Source organism: Gopherus evgoodei, chromosome 3 (genome assembly GCF_007399415.2).
Source record: "Gopherus evgoodei ecotype Sinaloan lineage chromosome 3, rGopEvg1_v1.p, whole genome shotgun sequence".
Classification (NCBI taxonomy): Eukaryota; Metazoa; Chordata; order Testudines; family Testudinidae; genus Gopherus; species Gopherus evgoodei.
In genome coordinates, this window is record NC_044324.1 from 112,797,854 (window position 1) to 112,824,373 (window position 26,520).

At 42.8% G+C, this 26,520-nt stretch overlaps 1 protein-coding gene across 3 annotated transcripts in view; it reads right to left on the reverse strand.

The window, feature by feature from the left end:
* The window catches only part of SLC2A12 (solute carrier family 2 member 12), a 40,675-nt gene that overhangs the window by 12,878 nt on the left and 1,277 nt on the right, over positions 1 to 26,520 (reverse strand). For 2 of the 3 annotated variants that reach the window (XM_030556353.1, XM_030556351.1), the window contains exon 2: positions 18,069 to 19,406. In XM_030556353.1, coding sequence (XP_030412213.1) covers positions 18,069 to 19,406 — 1,338 coding nt within the window. Of the gene's footprint in view, positions 1 to 9,697; positions 9,785 to 18,068; positions 19,407 to 26,520 lie in introns of those variants that run through there. The other variant, XM_030556354.1, reaches the window with a different exon arrangement.

Genomic DNA, 26,520 nt, shown 5'->3' on the forward strand with positions numbered 1-26,520 from the left:
CAAGTAAGAATGCTAGGCCTTTCCTGTGCCCTGACAATTTGTTGTTGTCATAACAGAGCCTTTAGGCCATTTTGGCAGCAGAGCATAACTTAGATCAGCTGGAGGCAGGGCCGGCGCTACCATTTAGGCAGCCTAGGCAATCGGGCACCAGAATAATTGATGGGCGCCGTTTTGCCGGAGGGGGCAGCAGGCAGCTCCAGTGGAGCTGCCGCAGTGGTGCCTGCGGAGGGTCCGGTGCTCTGCGGCTCCGGTGGAGCTGCCGCAGTCGTGCCTGCGCACGGTCGGCTGCTCGCGCAGCTCCGGTGGACTGCTCGCAGGCAGCTCCAGCGGAGCCGCGGGACCAGCGTGCGGGGCAGTGAAATTGTTGTCCGCCTAGGGTGCTCAAACCCCTAGCGCTGGTCCTGGCTGGAGGATGGTGATAGCTTATGCAGGAGGAGTGGACAGCATCAGGAGAACATACAGGTGGGGCACAGGCATCTTCAGGTCTTTGGTCACAGCCATGACTCTGGGCCCTTAGTGATTTTCTTCCTGTAGAACACTAAATGCTTGTTTCCTGTACACTTACACTAAAATCTCTGAAAATTACGATTTTAAAATAGAACATTTGCCAGTGCTTCCTGTTGGCCATATGCCACACCAAGTATGACTAAAGGGTTCCTGTTTGGCAGGGGCAGAACTCAATGCACCATGGCAGTGACAAATGTGGGTAAAACAGAGACATTTCTGGGAAGAAAATGTGGATAACCTGCACTTTGCTGGCTCTGAGTGGTTGGATTTAGATCCAGGAGAAGTAGAGAAATATAAGCCACTCCTCTTGTTTTTGTAGTTTAAGGAATAACTCCACTGCCACATGTGATGTGTTGGTCAGACTGAGCAGCATACTGGTCAACAGTTTGAGATCCGTTCCTGCAGCCCAAAGAGGCAGGGCACGCAGTACACAAACTGTTGAAAGATGGTGCCAAATGCGTACGGAAGCACAGGGATTGCTGGGATGCAAAGCAATGCATCATGGGGCATTTGGGACAAGACCCAGGATTCCTCGCGGCCCCCTCCACCTTCTTATAAGTGTTAGCGGCAGACGAGAAAGAGGTTCTCTGTGGAACAGCTGCCGAGAGTGCACCGCTCAGAATACCGCTGCAAGTGCTGCAAGTGTGAACACGCTATTGCACAGGCAGCTGACAGTGTGAACAAACAACAGCGGTTTCCCTTCAGCGCTCGCTGAGTGGCGCTGTAACTGCTGGAGCTGTAACTTTGCCAGTGTAGACATATCCTAATACGTTCTTTTCCCTTAATCTGAATTGTAAATAATGAATGATTCTTGTCTTTTGACACCTCTCTGGAATTACTATCACTGTTTGTCCTTTTGCTAAGAAACAGCAGCTGCAACAGGCACAAAGGGGCTGTATTTTCCTCTTGGGATACCAGTAACTAGGTGTCAGCTTCTGTTTGTCATCATAATTAATACCGAGAGCTGTGAATCTAGTCCCCATGCAAAGCTCAGAAAATCTAACCTGCCTATCTCTTCTGCAGAGTAACTGACTGCTCCTCCTGCACTCGCTTCAGCAGATACGTTCAGCACTATAGCAAGCCCAAACCTTAACTCCAGGTCAGAAAATAATGCCCCTCCCCCACCATGTATAGCATTCCATCATTGCTTCAAGTGTGCTTTACAGTAATAATCACACAGCATACGTCTGGACAGTCCTGGGGTGGTGTGCATGCTGCAGAGAGCACAAAGCTGTGGTTTTTCAACTTGAGTATGAGCCAAGGAATGCCAGGGAGGAGTGAGGCTAAGAACAGAGGGTGCATCAACACTGAAGATGAAGGTGTAATTTCCAGCTAGGGGAGAGACACATCTGCTAGCTTTGATTCGGCTAACATGCTAACAATAGCAGCGTAACTGTGGTCGTGCAGGTGAGGAGAGGGGTTAGCTGCCCAGAGTACAATCCCAGCCAGGATCCTAGGCACTTACTTGGGTGTCTAGTCCATCCCATCACCTGTGTTGCCATGGCTCTGCTGCTATTTTTTGCGCACTAGTGCGATCAAAGGTAGCACATGTACGTTTACCTGTGGTGGGAATTGTGCCTTCAGCTTCAGTGTTGATGCAGCCTAAGCGTGATCCTCTGTGCTGAGGGATATGACCTGTGCCTACTGAAGTCAAAGGGAAAGTCTCTCATTGACTTCAATGGGCTTTGGGTGAGGCCTAAGTGAAAATATGCCTCAGCCCTGTGTGTTCTCTCACTTACACTCAAGCATGGAATGTAACAAAAACAAACCACACCAAATAAAACCACACATGAGGGGCAGGGTGTGGTAAAAATGAGCATATTAGAAGAATTACACAGCTTTAAGTGTGATCCTCAATACGCAAATGAGGCACTTGACTAAGAAGTCCCCTCTCAGTGCTTTCAATGAGAAATTGGGCTTGTGCATTCAGTTCCCTGTTCACGTTTTCCTTTCCTGCACCTGTGTTGTGCAGAATCAAGCCCTTGATGGACAGATTTAAAAAGCAGAGTACTTGAAAGAATTCAGGGTTTTAGCAGCATAAATTGTGAGACGAGATTAGGTGGATTTACAGTTTAGAAATGAAAGAGGTAGAGGTATGCAAGACTGAAAGGAATGGAATGATCTGTTAGCAACAAGCGGTCCAAACTGAAGATAAGAAGGGGATTATCTCATAAGCAATGTCAGCAGAATATCTGTAGGCAAAAGATTCTTAGAAAAGGGGTTCTCAAACTGGGGGTCGGGACCCCTCAGGGGGTCATAAGGTTATTATATGAGGGGGTCGCGAGCTGTCAACCTCCACCCCAAACCTCGCTTTGCCTCCAGCATTTGTAATAGTGTTAAATATATACAAAAGAGTTTTTAATTTATAAGAGGGGTTGCACTCAAGCGTGCTATGTGAAAGGGGTCACCAGTAAAAAAGTTTGAGAGCCACTGTCTTAGAATATGTAACAAACTTTCAAAGTCAAGGAGAGAAATAAGTGAGCAAATACAAAACCAGGCACAACACTGAAACTGCACAGAGAAGCAATGAATCAGAGGGTGCAGCTAATGAGTAACATTTGCTCTGAGGACAAACTCTCCTAAGGTCTTTCTCCAGCAGGACTCCTGGCTCTAAGTATTTCCAAAGAGTGATAGAGTACTTTGCAGTGTAGGACATCACATTTTGCTAAACTACCTGGGGCCAGATGCTGCTCTGCTTACACTCAAAAAAATAGTATGCTATTCCACCGGCATTTCCACTGATTTCAGTGGGACTTCTTCCAGAATAAGATACAGGCCTTTGGAGTACATGTAATGGGGTCTAGATTGAACATGTAGCCCTGTGGGTCTGAGGGCCCGTCTACATGAGGAAATATACTGGTATTATACCTCTACAGTTATGCCACTTTAACTCTCTGTGCAGACACTCTTATTCTGGAATAAGAGACTTTGCTGGTTTAGTTCATGCTGCTTTCAAACAGTGAGTCACAATTCCTTCCCTGGTTTGCCTTTATTTCCCCCTTGGAACAAATCAGCTACTGCCCCATACTAGCAGCACTTTACTTCTACCCATTCTCTCTCCTTCTCCAGTTGCTCCTCCACCATTTAAATGGATGTTGGGAGTTCGGGGAGTGGGGTGGGTGGGAAGGAGACGCAGCTGCCTATGGAGCCTGCTCTCTCCCCATTTCTACAGACCAGAGGTGCTGGTAGCCCAGGCAGAGGAACAAGGTGAACATTTCCCCCTTATTCTCTTGCATGGATGGGAAATGTGACAATCTTGCCATAACTGACTATTTTTTCTATAACCTTTTTCTTCCAAGGCAGCAGGGCTGGGCCCCAAGCAGCAAAGAAAGAAAAAAAAAGCCTCAGCTGTGATCTGCAGCTCTACCGCTGCCGCTTCAGTCTTCGATGGCAATTCGGTAGCAGGTCCTTCACTCCGAGAGGGAGTGAGGGACCCGCCGCCGAATTGCTGCTGAAGACCCGGACATGCCACCCTCACTGTTGGCCGCCCCAAGCAGCTGCTTGCTGGGCTGGTGCCTGGAGCTGGCCCTGCGTGGCAGATAAAGCATACTGTGGAAAATCACACTTGTAAATTGTGTGGTGAGCTTAGAGTCATGTGATCCTCATTAACATCACTCGGTACAGTGTTTTGACACTGACCTCAGTGAATTTGATCATTTGCAAACACTTTAGCAGCAACTCCAGAGAAGGACAACGATTGCTAGAAGTATGCAGAGGCTTACAAACAAACAAGTGCAAAAGCTAGGAATGTTTTAACTTGAAAAAAGGCAGAGTTAGAAGCAGTTTGTTTTATTCCAAACCAGGTAAGATAGTTAAGATGCATGAATAATGGGATGAAATTCTATGGCCTGTCTTGTTCAGGAGGTCAGACTAGAATAGATGATCATTATGGTCCCTCCTGGCCTTAAAATCTGTGTAAATGAACACAATCCTCCTTTTTGGCTCTATCCCATAATATGACAAGAATGGCCACTCAAGATTAATAGTCAGTAAATATGGAACAAGTGAAAGGATATATTACTTTGCCTGTAGTCAAAAACTGTGTCTAGATTTGAAAAGGGACTGCATTTAATTACCATTGGTAAAACTAGCAAGCTACGATAAGGGTAATCAAATGCCATGCCTCAGTGTGTATCCCAACTCCTTGGCAGATCAGGAAATAAACATTTTCCCATGTACCTCATTCTACAGTTTTCTAGGTACATTGATGTTTTGGGTATCTTATTTCTGCTTTCCTCACATGAACTGGGCATTAGTTATTGCTGGAAGCAGGATACCAGAATTGATGGACCAATGGTCTGGACTGGTGATGCAAATTTTAAATTCTTTTTTTTTCTTTTGCTATGATAAATTCTTTGAGCCAAATCCCTGAAGTCACATATGGAAGACAACCAGGATGTGGTAAACAGTGTTCAAGTTCTTAAAAATGATGAGTCTGTGTCCAAACTATGAGCATCAATGATATGGAGATAAGCTGAGCAATGATATAAGCCGTTTCTGAACCGTAAAATATGTACTTCTTCCTCATTCTGTCTGCTCCTCCAATCATGTTAGAACAGAGTAGTTAAACATCCCTGTTAGAACTCATGACCTCTTTTCTGTGTGCTAGATACTTGAATTGTAGCAATTCTAGTGTCTTTGGGAAGCAATACAATATTTTTTTTCAAATATATTCAGTTATATGTAGAAGAAAAAGAATATTCATGAATGTGGATTGCTTCCCTGTAAAAGGTGATTACTGTTGTGTAAAAGATGAGCTGTTCTATATGAACAAAAAAATTGCCATCCTGCATCAGGACTCAGGTTCACCTAGACCAGGGGTGGGCAAATTTTTTGGCCCGAGGGCTACATCTCGGTATGGAAATTGTATGACGAGCCATGAATGCTCACGATACTGGGGTTGGGGTACGGGCTCTTGGGTGGGGCCAGAAATGAGGAGTTCAGGGTGCAGGAGGGGGTTCTGGGCTGGGACAGGGAGGGGGGCAGTGAGGGCTCCAGCTGGGGGTGCGGGCTCTGGGGTGAGGTTGGAGATGAGGGATTTGAGGTGTAGGAGGGTGCTCTGGGCTGGGATCGAGGAGTTTGGAGGGCAGGAGGGGAACAGGGCTGGGGAAGGGGGTTGGAGTGTGGGACGGTAGCTCAAGGGTGCAGGTGGTGCTTACCTCAAGCAGCTCCTGGAAGCAACGGCATGTCCCCCCTCCAGCTCCTATGCGGAGGTGAAGCCAGGTGGGTCTGCTGTGTGCTGCCCTGTCCGCAGACGCTGCACCTGCAGCTGCTATTGGCCACAGTTCCCAGCCAATGGGAGCTGCGCTTGGGGCAAGGGTAGCATGTGGAGCGGAGCCCCCTGGCTGCCCCTATGAATAGGAGCTGGAAGGGGAACATGCCACTGCTTCTGGGTGCCGCTTGGAGTGGCCCCCAACCCTGCTCCCCAGCTGGAGTGCCGGAGCAGGGCAAACCCCAGACCCTGCTCCCCAGTGGAGCTCGAGGGCTGGATTAAAATGGCTGGTGGGCCGGATGTGGCCCGCGCGCCCTAGTTTGCCCACCCTGATCTAGCCCAATATCCTGTCTCTGAACATGGCCAGTACCAGATGCTTCAGAAGAAAGTGTAAGAACCCCCACAGTAGACAGGTATGGGGCAATTTGCTTCCCACATCAGGTTTCATCCTAATCTCTAATACAAATTGGTTTAAACCCTGAAGTATGAGGTAAAGGTTCTCTCTGTAACCTTACTGCACAATCTGATTCCTTTTTGTTCTTGCTCATGTTGGCATTCATGCTGCCCCATCAACAAACAGCACACTTGGCAGGCAAGCACACAAGAATGAAAAAATAATCTTCAATGGAAAATGTGACTGCTTATAGTAAGTCACATACTGTAGCTTAAGAAATGCCTTTCTTATTAAAATGGGGAATATGTATTCCTGCTTGTGGGTGTTTGTTCAGAATAGTGAATCTAGGATAATCCTGGGAGGCATTTGCACAGGAATGGCCATAGAAGTCAAAAGGCTCTAATTCATAACAAGTTATGCACAAACTACTCAGGATTATTGCATATTTCACTCCAGAAAAGTATGGAGAGAAAAAAATACACAACTTGGGTGAGTGAATGTACCTGCATTTCTAGTACAGAAGAGAGGGTACATTCTACTCCCGAGGGGACCACAGAACAGAAATGACTGCTGATTGAGACCCAGGAACAGGGGCAATTCTAGTCTTATGCTTTCAAACAGAAAATGTATTCTTTTAACAGGAAAAGTATGAAAGTTTTTGACATTTCCTTCCTATGAAGTGAGGTTGTTCAGGGCATATCTGTTCCTGATTGTCTTCTGAGCATCTCCCTTTGAGGTTTGATCCTACAAATCCCACAGAAGGCAAAGTTCTGTGCATGGAAAGTTTGTAGAGTTGGGCCTGATACAGGCAATACTGCATGTGCTTTTTTATTTTTTAAAAAGCCCATGTATATATTCCCCATACCAAACAGTCACATCAAATGAGTTAGATCTTTCTCACAGTTGCACTGCTGTAAATCCAGACCAATCTTATGAATCAGTTACTTTGGAGCCTACAGCCCCAATCCTGCAGACAACTCAGTGTGCCGGCTTCATGCTTTAAATTTACGCCCACCCATATTTGCAGGATCGAGGCATCATACAGCAAAATGCAGCAACAGGCTTGAGCTACCGTCATGTGTCTTTGGGAAGCAATCTTGAAAAACATGCTCCCCTTGAACGTTCTACTTTGGATAAGCTATAAACTTGTGACTAAAAAAAAAATACTTTTTTTGGCATCAAGCACTTTGTCACCTTACAATACTTGATATGATGTGTTTATCTTTGCAGGTGAATCAAATAGTGTGTTTGTACTTAGGGTCCTGTTGAATAAAAATTGCTCTGGGCTTTTGTACTAAGCCTGCACAAGATCAAGGAAGTTCTGAAAAATCATCTTCCCAAGTGTGGAAACTGGACGGTGTTGAATATGATACACTTCTTTAAAACTTTTTCACAGAATGACCCCATACAGACTTGCTCCAGTGAATGTCAAGTGAAATTAATGTAAAACATTTACTACAATAATCAAAGGGCACTATTTACTGCATATTTGAATGTAACATTTGACCTACAATACATGAAGGGCAAATGTTACATTCAAACATTCAGTAATTAATAGCAGCCTTTTGATAGCAGATAAAAGGTTCTATATTTTTATTTGTGCGATGCCTTGCAGAGGAAAATGTCACTGTCACAGAAAAATAAAATGTTAGAATGTATTGTTATTGCAATAATATATATATGAATGAGATGGTCTGCATGCATTTGTAAAATTCATTCGACATGAGTTTGGGTCAGTGGCATTACTACTGCTACTACTAAATAACATTCAGCACAAATGTAGTGCTTTGCCTCGTCAAAACACTTTACACGTTAGCTAACCAGGTCCTACCCCTCTCAGCCCCTGTGTGCATCTCCTGCACAGCTCCCCTACATGCAACCTGCCACTTTGCACAGTGGAACTATATGAGTTCTGCTTCTAAGTAGTGCTCTTTGGCATAGCAATATGGAACTGGATTTGCACCTACCAGAAGCCTTGCTTATGCAAGGTACTTAAGCACATGCCTAACTTTAAGCACAAGTGCTTCCACTGAAAACTCACACTGCTTTCAGCTTCAGACTACCTAAGGATAATTCAAAGTAGCTGGCACTTTACTTGCATCAAGTATTCTATGAAAATTCAAACTGAATGCTGGCAGATGGATGATCTTCAATCCAGAGCAAGTGTTTTCTCTGGTGTTTTGGCATGCATTCTCACTACACTGCAGCCTATCAGCCTATGGACATGATCTGAAATGAAGACTACATGTGGCGTTATTTGAATAGCACATGAACAATGAATTGGATACGTTCTATCTCATCAAATCCAAAACAACATCAGTGTAGTAGAGCAGAGCAACTCTCAAATTGACTCTGCTGTACCATGCGGGCTATGCTATGAACCTCCAAATAAAAAGATGAATCAGTTGTTTTCTAAGAAAAATAACCCTAAAATATGCCATTTTTTAATTTTGTTTGAGGGTTTCTATACTGTAAACCAGTGGTTCTCAAACTGTGGGTCGGGACCCCAAAGTGGGTCATGACCCCATTTATGGGGTTACCCGGGCTGGCTTAGACTTGCTGGGGTCCTGGGGCCAAAGCCCGAGCCCCACTGCCCAGGGCTGAAGCTGAAGCCCAAGGGCTTCAGCCCTGGAAGACAGAGCTCAGGTTACAAGCCCCCTGCGTGGGGCTGAAATCCCTGGGCTTTTCCCCACCCCCGGTGTACGTGGCTTGAGCTTGAGCAGGCTCAGGCTTTGGTCTCTCCTCCTGGGGTCATTTAGTAATTTTTGTTGTCAGAAAAGGGTCGCGGGGGCAATGAAGTTTGAGAAGCCCTGCTGTAAACTGATTAAACACATGTTTTCCAGGTTTGAGCTCTCTGGCTCCAATCCAGCAAAGCACTTAAGCACATGATTAACTTTAAGCACTTGCTTATTTTAAGTCATGTAAATGCTGGACATTTTATTTGTGTGAACTGTAAGACAAGATCATGAAGAGTTTGTAAAACTTATAAACTCATAAATACAATACTTCAAACAAATGTATAAGGGAACACTGTAGTATGAAAGATTAACATTAAATTTCTGTGCACTATAAACAAATACAGTAAATTGACGCTTATAAAAGCTTGAAATGTTACTTTGTCTAGTGTCAGAGATATTGATGAGAGTTGTAGAACACTCACCTTCTACCAGGGTCTTCCAATCTATTGTAAGGCCGTGTGGCTTGCACTATTTTGTAGCTGAATAACATCCAACTAAAACAACTGCTGAGAGTAATGGGTTATATTTAAAGATGGGCAAATTGTAAGACTGAAACTTTTAACTGAAAAAATGCAAATTTGGGTTGTCTGAAACGTTTCGTAAATTAAAGTCAAATTTGCAGAATTGTTTCAGTCACCAAAAAACCCTGAAAAAAATTAAAACATTATTTTGACATTTTTAAAAAATGTTTAAATTTTTTTATTCAAAATGACTTGTTTTTAATTTTGCTTGTTTATTTTTAAAAGCATTCACGCCTTGCAAAAATGAAATGGAACATTTCATTTGATCCAAACAAACATTTTTCAACTTTGCACAGTTCTAATGATGTTGCAAGTAGCACTGCATCCTCACTCACTTATTTTCTTTACCAGATTTTCCGGTGTCTTGAAGGAGATGCGATGTCCCCATTTAAAATTTGGTCAAAGTTGGGTTCTGCAGCAATATGTTGGAGGTAGAAGGAAATAGTGGCTTGATCATAAATATGAGCATGGCATATCACCCTTGTCATCACATCAGTGAGGTTGATCAAAGCCAGAAGTGAAGCTGGCTATTTTGTTCTGTTTTAAATTTGCACCAAGTGTTTGAAAGGAATATGCCAAAGAAATGCACAAAACAGACACTTAGCATCTTCAAAACCACGTAACAAGTCAATCTAATGATTACAGATGTGCAAAATGGCAGTGGGCCAATATCATCCCTGATTTAACTCCAATAACTTCAGTGGAATTACTGCAAGGAGGATGGTTTTGGTTTGCAAGGGCATGTCACTATAGACAGATACTTGGGATTTTTGGAAGTTAATTATTCTAACCACATGAAAACACATGAAATCTGTGTCCCCACTGAAGAGGACTACTACAAAATAGTAAAAAGCTGGATGGAAAAGCTGGATGGAAAAGCCCCTTCATTTCCTCCAATGGTTAATATTTCACTGCTTTGATTAGATTTCCACATACACACACCTGCCTCCTGCGTCTGCCTTAAGTCTTTGGATTTACATTAACTCAGAAACTCCCAGCAAAACTCATCCAAAACCGATGTTTCCAGGTTAAAGCATAAATTATCTCGGTTTCACTCAGAATTTGGCTTCCATCTCATCTGAATTTCAACACATTCTTGGCGAGTTTGGCAAACTGGCCCAATTTGGGTTTGCAGCAAAACTTGAAGCTAGCCAAGTTTCATCCTGCTTTAGTTAGATTTCATTATTAGAAGTTTCACAGGCCTCTAGTAAAGATTGGTCCTACATAGAGTATGTCTTCATCGGAGAGTTAACTTAGGCTCCTACTGGGTTGCCCCTAACGTGGCTCCCATCCATGCATAAACCCTCTCATCAGAGTGTAGTGGTGCTTTACACCTAGGCTACTGGCCTCATCCTGAGATATAGGCTAAAAACTCAAGTGGTTCTCACACTCAGACCAGCAAACCTCCTTCCCTTTGTGCCATGGATGTGGGCTAAATCACTGGAGTGCTATTAATCCTTCACAGCTTTTCCACAGTTCCCTCTGTCTGCCCAGAAGGACAGACAAAATTGTCCTACAATTCACTAGGATAGAAACAGAGAGTGGCTCAGCTTACTGCAGAATAAAGGACCATGAGATATGCCCTGGAAGTCCTAGCAACACACACAGGTGAATGCAGCCCCAGTGTTAGAAGATGGGGTATGTCCACATTCCAGCTGGAAGCTGTATTTTCCAGTTGAGGAGACAGGTCACACTAGCTCTGATCAAGAGAGCACAGTAACAATATAAGTGTAGCTGTGGCAGCAGGAAGGGATAGCCACTCCCAGTAAACAGGCATCCAAAATGCTAAGTAGATACTTGGCTAGCAGCAGAGGGAGGGGAGAACTACCCACATGTGTAGCTTGCATCTAGGACAGGAATGGAGCTATGAGACCCTCTCATCCCTCTCATCACCACAGTCTGACTGTGCTTCTAATTGTAGCATGCTAGCTCATGAAAGCTAGCTCAGGCATGTCTCCTCAAGCTGCAAATTACGACCCAGCTCGAAGTATAGATGAACCCTCAGTAACTCCGGTATGGCTTTTGCAGTATGGCTGCTCAGAACCCGAGCAAAGTAACCCTGGTCTGACCACCCAGTTAGCTTTGCAGTGACGACATTAGTGAGCAAAAATCTTTATTCAATGCAAACTAATTCAAGGCCACCTAATGGAGTCCAAATAGAATCTTTTTATCTTACTGGGCCCTTGCCAAGCCACAGTAGCTAGGTTGGGTGCCGGAGATGGGTGGGAGTGAGTATAGGAATTCTCTCCCCTACAGAGCAGCTGCGGTGTTGCTCCTGATAGCTACTGCAACACTGAGGCTGCACTGGACCTCTCCATACTTCTTCCATGACGGGGTGGGGACAGAAAGGGGGAGGGTCCAAGTAACTGCCCAGGCCCTCCCGTCCCATTATACCACACTAACAAACACTTTCTGCATAGTGGGATGCAAAGGCCACTGTGAAATTGAGCTCAACACTGCCCTTCCCCCTGGTGCAGTGATTGCATTGCCATGACCTCTCCCTAGCTACACAACATCTTCTGACTCTAGAAGTTAAGGGAGAAAAGTGATGAACTGAAAAATTGATATATAATTCCTGTTCTATTCTCCCCAGTGCAGCATACATGACTGGCTGAGGCTAACAGAATGTCCATTATTCTTGGTGAAAATGTCAACTTGTGAATGTTAGGCTTATTAATTAAAAAAAAAAAACACCCCTGAGAACAAAAACTTAAAGTTGGCTTTGCCTTTCCAATTTTATAAAGCTGCTTACTGGGAAATTAATTTTCCTCTGAAGCCCTGTAAAGGACGTTCAATTCCACTCTCAGGATAAGATTCCCAGATATTAAATCACACTATTTAACTAATGATAACAAATATAGGGCCTGATCCTGCAAATGCCTACTTTGTAATAGATCTTCAATGAGAATAATCAAGGTAGTCAGCAGTACTCATCATAGTCAGTGTGTGCAAGATCAGGCCTCCGTAGTGTATGTAGGGACAGAGCCAGAGGTGAGATTTTATTGAGGATAATATTTGGGAATGAAGGGCCAAGTTCTCAGCTGATGTAAATTAGTGCATCTCCATTGAAGTCAAGGAAGCTGCACTAATTTATACCAGCAGAGGATTAGGCCTCAAGTGTATTGTTCAACTGCCTAAAAGCCTCTACAACTGCAAAGAGAACAGGTTAAGATTTTACATTAGAAAGAGGAGTCATTTTGTGAAAGTATTTAGAGAACATGCGGGGGGTGTGGGATTACACACATATATATAAACCCATAGATATATATAAATAAAACCAAAATGCAGAAAATTATTCATGCTCCCCTTCAATAAAAGCATTCCTCATTGTAGAATAAGTGCCAAATGACATTCCTAAACAGCAGAAAATGTCTCTCCACCTTTTGGGAGACGTGATCTGCATCTGGTGTTTCTATAACAGAAGTCAGTGTTGTCAGTTTCACAGCTTTACAAGCTCTGGGAAATGTGTACACCTCATCTGGACAATTACTTTTCCCCGCAATTTCAGAATCGCATGCAGAATTCCCCTTATCTGTGTTAGTTTTGCCATTGCCCCAAACTCTATCAGCTCTGTTCAAACTGTGAATTGAAACTATGTCCGTGGGTTTAATTTCACTTGTTGGAATAAATTCAGACCTTGCCATATGTTCTGTACTCTGTCCGTCTTAGTGAGAGGCCATCAGGAACTGGTTATGGCTGCCTGATAATCTGCCCTGCCCTTGGCCCTGCTGCAGGTTTGAGCTGGCTGAAGGCTGCTCTAACTTAGGCCAGTTAGGTATGGGCCTCTACAGATCACACACCAGTTGGCTATAACTGCACTTCATGCTATGGCTATTGTCTCACTCTCCTGAAGCCTGACACAACCCCTGGGCCACAGGATGTGAGGTGGAACACACAAGACTTTTGTTTGTTTCTTTGTGAATTCCAGATACGGCAAATATCCCCAGCAGGCGATTTACTGGAGTTTTCCATTCTCTTTGCGCAGCGTGAGCTTCAGTCCTAAGAGGCACAAAGGGAGCAGATTGGGACAAAGAATCTGATCCTTTGTAAACGGGTGCCATTCCATTGCTGTTAGTGCGGAACTGTACACACTTATATCAGGTCTGAAAGTGGCTTTGTTGTTTGCATGGAAAACACCAGGTTGGTGTTGCATGTTTTTTGTTTTAGAAAAAACAAAGCCCTGGCTGGGATGATTCAGTTGGTGTTGGTCCTGCTCTGAGCAGGGGATTGAACTAGATGACCTCCTGAGGCCTCTTCTGACCCTAATATTCTCTGATTCTATGATTCTAACAGGATTATCACACTCAAATTCACGGGTCTCACTTAGGAAAATAGTCTCATCATCAGGAATTTCCATTGCCTTGGTCTTACAACTTAATGGTGACCAATGGAGTTTACTTTTATTTACAACAAAGAACTTTTTGTTTCTGTCCCCAAATGGTCATCACATCATAGCTATGACTTGCTTTTCTATTATTCCAATTAATTTTCTTTCCTTTAGTGACCATGAGCAGATACCCTCTATAGAAGACGTTTGTTTCCTAGTTTATATTAAATACATTTTTACTATTGCATCCAGCTTTCAGTGTAGGCAATTTATCTGTGAACCATCTACGTACAGCATTAAACTCAGCATCCTTCTGTTCTGTTTTAGGCATAGTGTCATCTGTAGGCTCTAATTTCTCGTGTCCTATGTGTACGGCAAGTTCTTATGCTTGAACATAGGTCCTGAGGGCCCATATCTCTTTATAAACACTCACTGAAATCAAACAAGTTTCCACCTCACTCACTTTGCCTTTGCAGCTTCATTTTCACTATGGATTGATAATTATCTGCTGTGTGAGTATTTTTGTTTCTGATGAATGGGGCTCCTCCCCATTTGACCTTTTTTAAATGCCAGATGTTGATGACAGAAGATAAAGAAACCAAAAGTGTGTCAAGTATGTCTAACATCTGCACCTTAGTTAATAGGAGCTCATGGTGCTTATGTGAGTACTGTCAGCAAGATAATATGTGCTGTCCTGCAGTGTGATGCAACACTGATTTATTGTGCTTGTAATGTACCCTAATAATTGTCTGAAACCGAGTGTAAGCAAGAAGCTGGATCGCACTTCATCAAACTTAATGCAAAACAGACAAATAAAGCTGCCACTCTTATCTTGGACAAGGGCCTGTTTATATAAATATACAGTATATTGGAATTAAAACTGGACTAGACAGCTGCTCTCTTGTCTACAACTCTTTTATAATGCAAAAGGCTTTAATCTATCTGTTTTCATAATGGTTGTGTCTGAGTGCTTTCATAAACGGTAACAGACAGTGATATTTTGAATCATTTCATAAGAAAATGTAATTGCTTCTGATAATTTGGTAAAAAGAAGAAACCATTGAAGTATAAAATATAAAACAAAAAAGGGCTGCCGAGAAATCTTAGGTAGTAACTGGACCTCACACTAGAGCCAAAATACCTTGCACAGTAGGAAAAAAGGAAGATTAAAGAGCTGGATTGGAATAATATGTCCAATATATGTTCTGCCATGTTCCTGATGGATTCACATGTACTCTCCATAAGAATTTGAACTACACATACTCTAAATATCATATACTTTCTAAATAGAAGGCTATTGTGGCCAGCTTCGCTTTGCTGGGTGAGGTGGTGGGTGCAAGAAACCTTCTGCCCCTTTCAAGGCTAGGCACAATCCCATCTGCCTGGGGATGCTAATTACTCAAGAGAGAATACAGATGCCAAGTGAGGCCTGGTCCACACTACGCTGTTAAACCGATTTTAACAGCGTTAAATCGATTTAACGCTGCACCCGTCCACACTACACTGCTCTTTATATCAATTTAAAGGGCTCTTTAAATTGATTTCTGTACTCCTACAAAACGAGAGGAGTAACGCTAAAATCAATATTACTATATCGATTTAGGGTTAGTGTGGACGCAAATCGACGTTGTTGGCCTCATTCTTTTACAGTAGCTACCCAGTGCAACGCTCCAGAAATCGACGCTAGCCTCGGACCACGGACGCACACCACCGAATTAATATGCCTAGTGTGGACGCGCACAATCGACATTATAATATCTGTTTTATAAAATCGGTTTAAGCTAATTCGAATTTATCCTGTAGTGTAGACGTACCCAGAGGTCAGCCCCAGCTCCCCTCCTTCATATCAACCAATGGAGCAAGCCAGACATGGAAGGGAAGTTGCATGCTGCACTCATTGAAAAAGGCAGTGAAACCTCCACTACTGTCTGCACCATCTGGGGGCTCCATGGAGATTGTCTGGCTTTGTCAGTCAGAATGTTCTGGAACTTATTCTGTGGGAAGGCCCCTCCCTTTCCCACATGGGTTGTGGTTTAAAAGTAACAATTTGGCAGACAGTGTAACAGGTTGAGAGGATGAGTAATCCAAACGTTTTAAATGGGCCAATTTATATAATTGAGGGACTGGTTTTTTAAAAAAGCTAACATTAAGAAAATTGAATTTAACAGACGAAATATACACATTTTAAATATCTTTAAAGGGTTTGAGCTGCAAGCAGAAAAGCCAGGAGTTACATATGAAACTCAATCCTTATCCTGCCTTTCAGCCACAGCACATATAATTACAATATATAAAACCCTCTATTATTTATAGACTCCAGCAACTCCTTGATTCAGTTAATCTGAACTTTCTGTATTTAATCAAGTATCAGAGGAAAAGCCGTGTTAGTCTGGATCTGTAAAAGCAGCAGAGTCCTGTGGCACCTTATAGACTAACAGACATTTTGGAGCATGAGCTTTCGTGGGCATCCGACAAAGTGGGTATTTACCCACGAAAGCTCATGCTCCAAATCATCTGTTAGTCTATAAGGTGCCACAGGACTCTTTGCTGTATTTAATCAGTTTTAGCTGAGCCTTGGACATTGAGTTACTACACTGTATAGATACACCAGCACATTTATTTCATATCTAATGTACATTGCAAACGTGCCCTTGTTCAAACCTATCTATTTTAAAGTCCCTAGAACTCAAGGGTCTGTGGAAAGCACACTCAATTGCATCCCCAATGCCAGAATAAGTAGCCCCTTCCAATAAAATAGATGTCCACATTTTGTGTCATTTGAAGAAACTTTTAATTCCTTGTTTTAAGAAAACTTGTTAATGGAAAAGGAACTGAAATTGTGATGCTTCCCTACTATTCTAGGATTAGTTTGTGCTCTCTGTTACACTGGTGTAAATCTGAAGAATCTAACCCATAGACTGGTTATAATGTACTAAAGTATGCTGGAGTAACATGCATCCGATGAAGTGGGTTTTAACCCACGAAAGCTTATGCTCAAGTAAATTTGTTAGTCTCTAAAGTGTCACAAATACTCCTGTTCTTTTCGTGGATACAGACTAACACGGCTGCTACTTTGAAAATTATCAAACTGCTATCCCTTAGGTCCCTCTTGGCAATGAATGTTTATTTTAGGCAGCTATCCTAGTGAGCTATTTATCTTAAATATATAACTATTAATGGGTTTTGTCTTCACTTTTTTCCTTTGTATGACAGTAGAGTTGTTATGCTCATAGTAAACTCTTTATTGTAATTAACTGCAAGGAGTACACTGTGTTTCCAAGCCATTTTTGTGTCAGGGCACACAGGCACACAAAGTCTGTTAATAAATAACGGGCTTTGTGCATGCACATTTTACAATCTGGTTTAAAAAAAATCAATCTGATGGGTAAAATAATATAAAAGAGTTTGTGAAAAAGAAGAAGGAAAAGAGTAGTTTTAGTCACTGGGAATGGGAATGGCAGGAAAGTTGTCTTCTGTCATTAGCGAGGATCCTGCAGTGGTGTTTCTTCTAAAAGCTCGCTTTGGTTTAAATTGATATTTTATAGATTGAACAATTCTTACCTTTTTTTTGTTTATTCTGTTTAGGATAGGAAGTGTAGGGGCCAAGAGAGTTTACTCAGTAGGATTAAATGTTTTCCATTTCCTAGCAGTAGGTTGGGTTACATGGTCAGCGTGGCTACACGCTCAGAGAGACAGAACCTCAGCTGGAGTCAATCGGTGTAGCTTCTGTCGAGTTGGGGATGCTATGCTCATTTGAAGCATCTAGTGATATGTTTTTAACTTAGGTTTATGAGCCGTCACAGTATAGCTTTTATAGTATCATTTACATGGTAAGAAAAAAGAAAAGAAAAGGGGTAGAGTGTGGGGAATTAAAGATGGCTCTGGACACAGTCAATGGGAGTTTTTCACTTATAGGTTGCTGATTCAAATCAACACCAATTGGCAGTGACTGAGGGTGAAATCCTGGCTTTGCCATTGACTTCAATGGGGCAAGGATTTCACCCTGAAAATTACTGTTGGTTGGATATTCTATAGCCTTATTTTAAAATTTCTCAACCTACTTTGTAGTGGTAACATGCCCTCATCATCATTAGGGCCTCTACTGGCGATCTTAGCAGAGAGGTCAAGACTGACTGGGCAATGGAGACTGAATTGCTCTGTCACACACTTTGAGTTGGTTTCTCCAGAACAGGATCAGTGTCTGTTGGCAGAGCAGCATGGTGGAAACACATACTGCTGCTTATTGTGATATTTATTCTGTGGATTGAGAACTTCAATTTCCAGTGATGTCAACATGGGCATCTTACACCAGTGATTAATTAACTTTTAAATAAATCATTAAAAGGAATAAAAAATATGAAATACTTACTTGGTCCAAGACCTATGGAAAAAGCAGCAACATAAACAAGCAAGCTGGCTAAAGACAGCCATTTCAGAGCAACTGGAACTTCCACAGTGTCTATTACTATGTGGGATGCTGTTTGGCTTGCTGCAGAGGTCCTTTCTCCTACCAAGGCTGTGCTGTTCTGCTCCTCTGCCTTAGCAATTTCAGATCTTCTTAGCGTGGTTGGCGATGTTCTGCCCTGGGAAGACATACTAGCAAACTGCTCCTTGAGACTCTCATTGCTGGCACTCACATTTCCTGGACCACGAAAAATGGAATCTTCCAGGAACTGGTTTCTACAGATATTAGTGAAATTCACGTGTATATTAAGATTCACCAATCCCATGGTGACCAGTGACACTGCCATAATAGAAGAACCAACACATAGAAAGGTTTTGCTTCCAACTTGATCCACAAAAACAGTGGCTGGGATTGTACTAACCACTTTAACCACTCCAACTCCAGTCGAGGCCAAGCTAGCTGCTTCATTGCTCTGGAACCCAACTGACTTCAAAACAGTGGATGCATAAAATAAAATGTTAGGCTGCCCTGTTGTTTGCACAAAAAACACTAGAGTGAGGCCTATTAGCATTCGGGCTCTCATGTTGTCTTTTGAACGAAACAGGTCCAAGAAACTGTACTGATGTTCATCTTTCAAAGAAGACTTGATCACAGTGAGTTCTTCAGCAATATTTGAAGTTGCCCTTAGCCTTCCCAGTACCTTGCTAGCAGCTTCATCACCACCTTTCATAACAAGAAACCGAGGACTTGGTGGAAGGAAATACATGGCAATAGCTTGCAAGGCACCTATTGGTATCACAAGGCCAAACATATACTTCCAGCCATGGGAAACACTGGCGAATACATAATTTGCAATGTAGGCAAAAAGAATGCCAATCACAATCATAAGTTCATTCAATGATACAAGCAGGCCTCTTCTATGCTGTGGGGCTATCTCAGCGATATATACGCATGTTGCAATTGAGGATAATGATATTGAAATACCAATAGCAATCCGTCCTGCAATAAGTATGCCATATGATGTACTGAGTATCAAGATCAGGCTTCCCAGTACAAGTAAACAAGATGCTATAATAATCGCAATTCTCCTTCCAAATCGGTCTATTAGAAATCCACCAGTAAGTGAGGCTAGTAAGGCCCCAATGAGGAGGGAGCTTACCACTATTTCCTGTTGTTTGCAAGAAAGCGCTAGTATACTGCTTAGCTGAAGAAGAGCCCCAGAGATGAGTCCTAGTTCATAACCCATTAGGAATCCACTGATGGCAGCAATGGCAGATGACAGAAAAGTAAACGTTCCGCATCCTGGAATTACAGAAGAAAAACAAAAATGAGCTCTGTACCATTCTAACTGTAAAGGTGCGGGCTCACCGCTGCGGGGCCTCCTGCAGGTGACTTCCGGGAATTAGCTCATTCCAGCTCCAGAGCGTCCTCTGCAGGCCGGTGATCCGCCTGTCCTCTGGCCCCCGTGTCCCTCCCTGGATCCCGGTGCCCCTTTAATTGGGGTGCTGCCCCTGGCAGTAGTCCACCGATCTGGGTTTCCCCCTCCCAGGGGAACCCCACCCACTATCTCCACCTCACCACAGTCTTGGCTACTGCCAGTCATCACTTAGACCCCATTCCCTGGGGCAGACTGCAGTGTATCAGCCACTCATCACAGGCAAAGGGGTTTGGACCTGCTGCCTCTGCCTACCTGTGGGCTGCCCCTTTGCAACCCCGGCTGGCCTTACCCTAGGCCTGCAGCGTTGGGGGTTTCCAGGCCAGAGCTCCCCAGCTCCTCTTGCCTTCCCCCAGCCTTGCTCCACCTTGGGTACCTGGGTACACTCACAAGCAGCCAGCCTCTTCTCCCTCTAAAGGCAGAGAGAGAGTGAGACTGCTTCAGCCCAGCAGTCCATTTATAGGGCCAGCTGAGTCCGTCTGGGGCATGGCCATAGCTGCGGCTGTTTCCCCACTCAGCCTGGGCTGTTCTCCCAGCCTGCCAGCCCTCTCGCAGGGCTGGTTCCAACCCCGTCAGGGCTGGAGTGGGTCATCACCCCGCTACACTAATCATCAATAATGAAGTTATCTTATAAATCTGTCCTCAAAATCTTGTTCTAAGGTTTCAGTTTGGGGGAAAACAATATGATCAAATGAAAAACCCAACAACATTGGTCATATCAAGTGACATTGCTGAAAGCAGGAAAAAATATATCATGGAATGTACTTCGTTTTTCCCCTTTATTTTTAGTATCTCTTAAGCACCTGATCCCAAACCCATTGAAGTAACAGAAAAACTCCCATTCAGTTATAGAGTTTAATGCCAGGTGGGAGCACCAGATCATCTAGTTTGACCTCCTGTATATCACAGGCCACCAACATTACCCAGCACCTGCATATTAAGCCCAACATCTGAGGCCAGGTCTACACTACAGATGTATATTGGTATAACTACATTGTTCAGGGATGTGAAAAATTCACACCTCTGAGTGACTTAACCCCCATGCAGACAGTGCTCATAGACTCATAGATTTAGGGTCAGAAGGGACCAATATGATCATTTAGTCTGACCCCCTGCACAAAGCAGGCCGCAGAACCCTACCCATCCACTTCTATAACAAACCCCTAACCTATGTCTTAGTTATTGAAGTCTTCAAATTGTGGTTTGAAGACCTCAAGCTGCAGAGAATCTACCAGCAAGTGACCCATGCCCCACGCTGCAGAGGAAGGCGAAAAACCTCCAGGGCCTCTGCCAATCTGCCCCAGAGGAAAATTCCTTCCCGACCCCAAATATGGTGATCAGCTAAACCCTGAGCATGTGGGCAAGACTCAGCAGCCAGCACTCAGGAAAGAATTTTCTGCAGTAACTCAGATCCCATCCCATCTAACATCCCATCACAGACCACTGGGCATACTTACCTGCTGGTAATCAAAGATCAATTGCCAAAATTAAGCTATCCCATTATACCATCCCTTCCATAAACTTATCAAGCTTAGTCTTAAAGCCAGATATGTCTTTTGCCCCCACTACTCCCCTTGGAAGGCTGTTCCAGAACTTCACTCTAATGGTTAGAAACCTTCGTCTAATTTCAAGTCTAAACTTCCTAGTGTCCAGTTTATACCCATTTGTTCTTGTGTCTACATTGGTACTAAGCTTAAATAATTCCTCTCCCTCCCTAATATTAATCCTTCTGATACATTTATAAAGAGCAAGCATATCCCCCCTCAACCTTCTTTTGGTTAGGCTAAACAAGCCAAGCTCTTTGAGTCTCCTTTCATAAGACAGGTTTTCCATTCCTCGGATCATCCTAGTAGCCCGTCTCTGAACCTGTTCCAGTTTGAATTGTGCTGTGTTGGTGGGAAAGCTTCTCCTGTTAACATAGCTACCACCCCTCAGGGAGGTGAATTCATTATGCCGATGGGAGATGCACTTCTGTTGGTGTAGCAGCATCTTCACTAAAGTGCTACAGTGGTGCAGCTGTGCTGCTGTAGTGCTGTACATGAAGACAAGCCCTGAAATTAGACCAAAGTATTATGGCCCACAGAAGACTAGATTATTATGTGCCACAGCCAGAGAATAGGAGGGACCAAGGTGCACCAGTGCCTGGGTAATGAGTAAGTGAGATATACACAGATAATCCTGGCCACTGACCCACACCCACACAGTGCAGGAGAAGGAAAAAAACCCAAGGTCACTGCCACCTGCTGACTCCACATATGGTAATCAGTGAGACCCTGAACAGGTAAGCAAAAACCAACCAGCCAAACACTTGAGAGAGATAATGCCTGGCACCACCTCAGAGCCCTGGTGCTCTCTGTCCAGTGTTCCATCTCCAGCCATGGCCATCCCTGATGTTCCAGAAGAAGAAGATAAAAATAAATTGGTGCTGGGGGAAATCCCTTCAATTCTGACCCCTGCAAGTGGTCAGCTGAAGCCCTGAACACATTAACTTGTAGAAATGTAAAATGTAAACAAGAAGTGGGCCAACCCCAGGGCTGTTGAGCCCTGTCCCCTACCACCACAAGCAACCCCATCGAACAATCACACTCATAAATTTGTCCAGCTCTCATTTGACTTCACTGGCTTTTAGATCAGACCCTAAATAAGTAAGCCTTCCCAACAGTGACAATGGAACAGACATCCAATAAAGAGGCTTTTGCCAAGAAAGCATTTTTTACTTTTAAATTTCCAATATTTTTCCTAAGTTGAATTTAGTCGCCACGAAAGGCATCAGACTGACAGCCCTAGAACCCTTATTCACACAGTTGGTATATTATAGACAAGAATAGTACATATTCCTAACCAAAGTGCTTCAGTCCCACCTTGGAGGGACCACCCCTACATGTGAGAATATAGTTTATCTTGGACTCCCATTAAATCTTTGGCCTTGCTGAGAATGCAAAGGTTGCTGATTCTGGGGGTGTTCCTTTGTGATGTGGACACTTATCCACCGAGAACCAGACTAAGATTTCAAACTCAGTTTTGCTGCTCCAGATAGACAGATCGGAGATTTCAGATAAACCAAATTTTGGGGTGCAAACCTCTGAACACTTTGGGATTCACTCATCATTAATCCTTGGGTTCTTTGTAACAAAAAGATCAGATATTTCACATCAGAACCAGCACTAGGCATAAGCAGACTAAGTAACTGCTTAAAGCCCGGAGCAGCCCAAGGGGGCTCCCTATTAATTATTAGTATGTGTTGTGTGGGAGGAGGTCCCTAAAAATATTCCTGATTAGGGCCCCCAATGGGCTAGCACCTCCCGTTTCACATAGTTTCTGATGGCTGCACCATTGGGACTAAACCAGATGGTGATAGAATAGACAAAATGGAGAACATATGCCATTGTATCTCCACTTTAAAATAAACTGTTTTTTATACAACTGACATCCACTGTTTATTACTACAATAAAGATGTAACTGATCATATTCTGCTTGTTGTGAAGCCTTTGTACCCTAGCCTTTGATAGATAATTCTAGTTTATTATTGTTGTGTTAATTCTTCCACTCAGCATAGCTTTTTTTTTCTCAGCATGATGTTGGCCACCACACAATTAGAGGCCAAGTAAATTGACTGCTAATTTTCCAGTTAGTTGCAGAGAGCTCAGGTACCAGTGGGAAGTGGCTTCTGCAACATAGTGCAGATTATTTCAACTAATTCTTTTGGGGCAGGTTTGGATGAGAAGTTCAGTCAACTTGGCTGGAGAGTGATGTATGGTAGAAAGATACCGAGCCCATCTGAAAGTAATGGATAGCTCTGTATTTATTTTCAGTTGCTGTGATCTCCTCTGCACTATACCCAATACTTTTTTCTCCATTTATGCCTACAATCCAAGACCAATAGGTTTATTGGAAGCACTGATTTGTGTAAAATTACACTCTGGGCCAGATCTTCAGGGGACATAAATTGGCTTCAACTGAGCAACCCCAATTTACACCTGCTACAAATCTGGCTAATGGTATACATATGTGACACAGGTGTTAACCTCACAGCAGAAACTAACCTTCTCCCACCTTTGATCTTCTGCTTTTAATACATTAGTAGTGCTGTGGGCGGGGGAGGGATCCTTCAGTTATGACCTGGTGGAGGAATTCAGTGGGGCAGAAATAAGACTTGTGGCCCTGGGATAAATATTATGGTTATTTTAAAATAAATTATTTTTGATTAAAAAAAGTATGCCAGTTTGGTATGGCCCTCAGACAGCTTGGAAGTTGCCATTGTGGGACTCAAGGCCACAAAGGTTGTGCACCGCTGATGCATGCCAATGTTTAATAAGAATAGGATGGTTATTGTACTGGTAATTTTAAATGTTAGCTTTGTTTTTTCACTACTAGTTTGAGAACCTCCTATAGGGCCTAAAGATCATGTTATCAGACCTACCCAGTTTTACAAATTTGCGGAAACTTGTGTTACACTGTTGATCTACAACTCTCACCTCCTCTCTCTTCCCCCAACCAGGTTTGGGAACAGCTAGTGACACCAGTAGAGCAGGTTTTTAATTTTTAGGGAAGCTTCTAGTTCCCATTTGTTGTCTGACAGTGACCGCTACCCACCACAGTTCTGCAGATGAGCCTATCATAATCTGTCAATCCTGGCAGCCTTTTGAAATGAATTGTGCTGCCTTTTCAAATTTGGCCCTTGAATGTACAGCACCTTCTGGCATGAAAGGGGCAAACAGAACATTCTACAGTCTCAGCAGCAAACTCTCTCAGCAGTTCTATGTGAATCACATTTAATCTGCAGTCATTGCTTTTCCCTGAAGCCTATACATGTTTTTATCATTATTGGGCCAAATCTTAATGTCCCTTACCATACTCAGTTCTTACTTGGGCAAAATTCTCATTGGGTTAAATCCTGAGAGCTTTACTCAGCTTCCACTCAGGCCAGGTCTACACTACAGAGTTATACAGAGGTATAACTACATTGCTCAGGGGTGTCAACATAGTTATACCGAGCTAACTCCCAATGTAGACAGTACTATGTTGACTGGAGAGCTTCTTCCATTGACATAGCTATGACCTCTCATGGAGGTGGATTAAATATGCTGATGGGAGAAGCTCTTCTGTTGGCATAGTAGCATCTTCACTTGCACTACAGTTGCGCATCTGTAGTGCTGCATGTGAAGACAAGCTCCAAGTCTTTCCCCGACAAAACTCCCATTGACTTCAATGTGACTTTTGCTTTAGCACTTCCAGTAGTTTTACAGACACTCCTTTTAAATACAGGCTTTTTGTGATATTTCTGGGCAGAGAAGGTTTTAGACATTCTCTTTAAAAAAGGCTTCTTTTAAAAATATATATATTTCTTTTGGTTTTGTGAGAACCATAAAATATATATAGCAATTCACTGCCACGTGCTGCTAATATATATTTTAATGGGAGGCTTCCGTAAAAAATACTGGATAAACCCCATGGCCAATGGGTGTGTAACTAAAAATAAAAAGGATTGAGAAAGCTACTCATTTGTTTTTCCATTTCAACAAAAATGCTTTCTCACAACCAACAAAGAAAGCAGCACTGCCTGACAAACAAACTTATCTTTAAGAGCATTTTCTAAAATGTTTATACTTTGTTCCTGAAAAGCAGACTGAGGATAGTAACAGTATAGCCTAGAGTTCAGCATGTGTAATTGAAATTACAATTAGGGGTGGAGATGGGGGATGAAGATGTTACGGAGGGTGTGCATCTTTCCCAATAATTTTTTTAACCTGTCATTTGGTGCAATCTGAGCCATTTCAAAGGTAACTGTATATTATGAGATGCACGGGTAAGTCATTTCTGGCAGGAAAGATTTATAAGCATTCGGGGGGGGTGATTCCATCAGAGGCAGGTAAAACCATCCTTATCTGCCCTTCAATTTGTAACAGGCTCCTGACTATGGGCTTTTCGGAACCCTGTCCAGCACATCACAGCAGCTTCACATCTGTGATTATTTCAGGCATGGAGATTCCTTTTGTGCACAAATGTTTATACATTGTTTTTTAATTACTCCACAAAGCATATTTCAGTTTCTCTGTCTCCATAATGACACAATTTTAAAAAAAAAATTGTATTAAAATTATTTTGTTGTTATAATTTATTATTTGTAGTACAGTAATGCAGACAGAAGGAAATTGCTGCCCCAAACAGGATATGTTAGTTATGGGATGTGGAGTCTTTCATCACTGCACCCCTGGTACAAATCCAGCCCATTTTCATAGTGTCTGGAAATAGATGTTGTTTTTTCAATCCTTCACCTTCCTGAACTGCCTCAAGGGTAATTTGGGGTGAGAAATTCCACATTTCTGGGAAAGAAGCAAACAGCTTTTGGGAAGGATTTTTTTTTTAAGTGTTCGCTATTTGCAACTATCCAGAGATTTGGAAAGTTGAGTGCAGTTCTGTCAAAAATAAGTTAGTGGAAAATAAGTCAGGCAGTCAAAAGTGCATGATAAACGGAGTTTGTCACAAAGATATGATTATATGACGCAATAGGATTCCCCCTCTCCAGTGGGACAAGGCATTTGTTTGTAGCATTGGTAAATTATGATATATCAAACCTTAAAACTGCAACATTTGTATGGAAAATTGATTTTAAGAAAATTTTTAGAGATTTCTAAAATGTATTCCTTCATTTTCCCCTGGTTATCTCTTTCCTTTCCCTCTGAGAGCTGGACTGTTAGAATGGATTCAAGAGGGTTGAAAAAAAGTTTTACTTTCTCATGGAAGTTAAAACAGTTCAGAAGGATATGGATCTTTTAAACTGGAAATTATTTTCAGGCCAGCTCGTGGAATATATATTTCATATATTCATAATTCTACAGCCCTTTAACAATAATTTCTAAAAATCTTGCTGAAAATACAGTACTTTAAAACTGAAATTTATACAATTGTTATGTCACTGAAAAAGAAAACAAAAACAAAAGAAAACCCAACCCAGTTCACGCTGTGTGGCTGCATTAGTG